This window comes from Apteryx rowi, unplaced genomic scaffold (genome assembly GCF_003343035.1).
Source record: "Apteryx rowi isolate R43461 unplaced genomic scaffold, aptRow1 scaffold_1004, whole genome shotgun sequence".
Taxonomy (NCBI): Eukaryota; Metazoa; Chordata; class Aves; order Apterygiformes; family Apterygidae; genus Apteryx; species Apteryx rowi.
Window position 1 is genome coordinate 205,541 of NW_020447203.1, and position 3,707 is coordinate 209,247.

At 47.1% G+C, this 3,707-nt stretch overlaps 1 protein-coding gene across 1 annotated transcript in view; it reads left to right on the forward strand.

Annotated features, from left to right (window-relative positions):
- The window catches only part of LCMT2 (leucine carboxyl methyltransferase 2), a 19,733-nt gene extending 17,262 nt beyond the window's left edge, over positions 1–2,471 (forward strand). The window contains exons 12-14 of the mRNA XM_026063647.1: positions 388–575; positions 667–802; positions 2,100–2,471. Of these exons, the coding sequence (XP_025919432.1) occupies positions 388–575; positions 667–802; positions 2,100–2,267 (492 nt within the window). The 3' untranslated portion in view covers positions 2,268–2,471. The remainder of the gene's footprint in view (positions 1–387; positions 576–666; positions 803–2,099) is intronic.
- Positions 2,472–3,707: the final 1,236 nt, after the last annotated feature.

Below are 3,707 nucleotides of genomic sequence, written 5' to 3' on the forward strand. Positions count from 1 at the left end.
GTTGGACTAGATGATCTCCAGAGGTCTCTTCCAACTTCAAGCGGTCTGTGATTCTATAATGACTGACAGATACTGAAGATACAGAGGACCAGAGAAGTATTGAAAACAGTGTCGATGGAAACACTTTTACCTAGCCTTCCAGGAGGCTTCCAGCCTCCTTAGAGGAATCGCCCATGGTTTGTTCATGGGCTTGCGGGGGGTGGGATGAAGGGGTGTCACTCCCTATCATGCTTACTCRTTATGTCCCCCTTACCAATCGTCCTTATCATATGGCAGGAAAGAATGTTATATGCCACAGGAGATGAAACAGGRAGAGGTTATTTAAGAGCCCAGACAGGAAGATGATCCTTAGCTTTGCAAACTTAAGCCTTGGACTTGTGTTTTTAGATTCCTGTTGAGGGTCCAGTACCGGAAGGCCGTCACTCTCACAGTGCCTGTAGCTGGAGAGGAGGAGTGCTTATTGCAGGAGGTCTGGGAGCAGCTGAGCAGCCCTTAGGTTCAGTTTTCTTTCTGAGAGAGATTGAACATGGCTTTCAGTGGCAGACAGTAGAGACRCATCCTCCCCTCATCCCAAGGTAAGTGGAGAGCATTCAGCAAGTGAACTCTTGGCCTGCCTCTAACTAGCTCTCCTTACTAACAGAGCTCAATCTCATTTTTAACTTGCAGGTATTCACATACAGCACATGTGCATGATGAAAAACTCCTGCTTGTTGGTGGAGTTTGGTTTCACTCTTCCTCTGTGCCAGGCCTCACTGTCATTGACTTAATGACTGGTCTCTGCATGGACTATATGATTAGTGTGGTAAGTACAGAAATACTGTTCTTTCGGGGTAAATGGTGTTGTGGGAAGGAAGGTGGCAACTTCTGGGCTATACCCTAAAAGGGAATAGAGAACGCAAAGGGGTCATTTGTGACTTCTGTTTTGAGGTAAAGGCTAATTTTGAAGTGCTTTGACCAGCCCAGAGAACTTAATATTGTTTTAACAGAGGGAGAGTCTGAGTGTACAAAAAAATGGAGGCCAGAGAGCCRTTCTATTTTAGACAAGGGGAGCAGAACGGAGATGGACGCAAGCATAGTAATTTCAGGATGTCTATGGATGAAGAGAATCGATCAAACCAGAGCATCAGTTAATCTTTATGAAGGTCTGTGGTACAATTTACTGAATACTTCATGGTGGAATCTGCTATGTGTTGTAGCTGATGCCTGAAGAAYAGCAAGAATATAGCAAGGAAATAAAGGAAATTCCACTTAAAAAGAAACCTCTTTTGCTGTAAGGGTGATTGAACACTGAAACAAGTTGCCCAGAGAGGTTGTGGAGTCTCCATCTTTGGAAATAGTCAAAACCTGCCTGGACAAGGTCCTGAGCAACCTGCTCTAGTTGACCCCTGCTTTGAGGAGAGAGGTTGGACTAGGGGATATCCAGTGGTCCCTTCCAACCCCAGCTCTTCTGTGATTCTGTTATATGGCTCTAAGAAGAGCAATCGTACAGGGGATGTCACGTAGCAGGATTTTGGCATGGTCAGGGAAAAGCTTAGTCTAAATCTGAATCTGTCTGTTATGTGAATAGCCCTCATCTAGGGTACTACTGCCTAGACAAAGCTTCTGTTGCTTGAAAAGCTTTTGTTTATCTTTTGCATACAATTTCTAATTTCTTGGGTTATCTGTACACGTAGATCCTGTTCTTGGTGAAAGCTGGAGTTTGTGAATGGTCTGTTTCTTATTATAGACACTGTGTGCCTCAGGCTGACCTTGCTGAATTCCCCTGAGGGCATAAAGCATGCTTAAAAGCAGTTTAGTTTCTTCTTACTCTCTGTAGCAGAAGTTAGAAGGAGTTGATGTTCTTTAGATACAATAGGCTACTTCTGTTGGATAGCTGTGAGGATGGGTACTGTGGTAGTGCACTTCTATATAAAAGAATAAAACTATATTTAAATTGAGTAAATGGATGCAGGTGAATTGGTAGCTGCCTTTGCTTGTGAATTATCTGTTTTGACTTAGGCTTCTGTGCACCTCTCCAGTATGCGACTGGCTGGTGTCTCCTGGACCACACATGCTTTTGTTTCTTAATGTAGGGCTCTAATTTCTCTGTCCTTTTTCAGGAGCATCTGGAGTGGCCGTTAATGCTACATAATCATAGTAGTGTCTTTCTGCCAAATGAGAAAGAGTTGTTGCTCATTGGTGGTGGTGGGAACTGCTTCTCCTTTGGGACACACCTCAACCCAGAGCCTGTCTCCTTGAGCCTCAGCAACATCCTGACCAGTCACTGACAGGAACCAAACAGGACTGAACCATGCTGCTGCACTATGGTGAAACATTCACTTCTAGGTCCAAGAGCAGCAACATGTTCCCACAGCTTTTGTAAAGGTGGGATAAGGATTAGGAGGGACAGTTAAGACAAAGAGTTGCGTACCTCATCTGTCTTAATTTTGTACTGCTGTTTGTGTTGATATAAATAAAATATTCCAGAAGTAGCTCTGGGGTGTGATGCTGCGTGTGCATCTGGGCTGGGGGGGGGTGTCATGGTGCTGAGGGCAGTGTCTGCACACACCTGCAGGATTATTGTGCAGGGTCTCTTTTTTATGCTGCGGCCTGTGTTGGCAGCTGAGCCAGTGTTTGGATGAATGTGCATGCACAAATGTCTGCATGCGAGTGGGCAGAGGGTGTTATGCYTGCAGTCCACATCCCTCCCGCCCGTCACGGCCCCCATCTGTTGGCTGGGTGGAGACTGTGGGTGGGTGCATGTGCCTGTATTTGCTGGCATGCAGGGGCTGAAAGGCCGAGCTGCTCCCTCGCTGGAGCTGTGCTGGGGGCATGTCTGCATGCTTCGTTGGGCAGGGTGCTCTTTCCCTGATGGTGYGTGTCTGTGGAGGTGTTCTGGAGGTCTGCAGGGCAGTATTTTCCTGGYTTTCTGGGGCTGTTGTTTTTGTTTCCAGGGAGCCTGGGGACCTTGAGGTGCTCTGGTCATTTCTGTGGGGCTGTTCCAGGGGGAAGGGCTGCTTGTGGGTCTGCAGGTTGCTGTGRTCTCTCTGGGAGTTTGTCAGGGTCTCTGGGATGTTTGCAAAGGTGTGGGTGGTGGTATGCCCAAGGGTTCTCTTGRATGTTCACTAACTTAAGGGGACCATAAAAAGCAAGGACTCCAGGTGTAGCATGACAAATAATAAGTATTACTCACTCATAGATTAATTTCAGCCTAATTCACTATACCCATGCATTAAATATCATATTATGGGCCCTTCAGGTTCWCAACCAAGTTGCTGTCTTAGAATTTGATCCCTCAGTGCCCAGTCTGTCACAGGGGAATCATGGTGCAGGTGTCCCCTTCGCACTGGGTGGGAGTCCTGTGGTCAGGTCAGCTGTCTGGAGCACAGTCCACACTCGCACAAGCTGGTGTGGTTCTTCTATAGTTTCCTCGTTGTTCTTCCCCAGWAACAGTAGTTTAAACCAATCTCAAGCCTAACAGTCTTTCATTCAATCAATGCCTCATCCTTTCCTTGCRGTTTTCCTGTTTTTCACTTCTTATCACTATTGTCACGATGTTCTACCAGCGTTGAGAGCTTCTGCAGTGTCGTTCCATTCCTTGTGACTACTGTCACATGGTTCTGCAGTGCGGTGCCTCAGGCCCTAGACGCCGCAGGTGATTGCCAGCTGGTGGGGCACAGCCGCGCATCCTGCTGTGGTAGGGGCTGTGCTATTTGCGAGGCCCACTC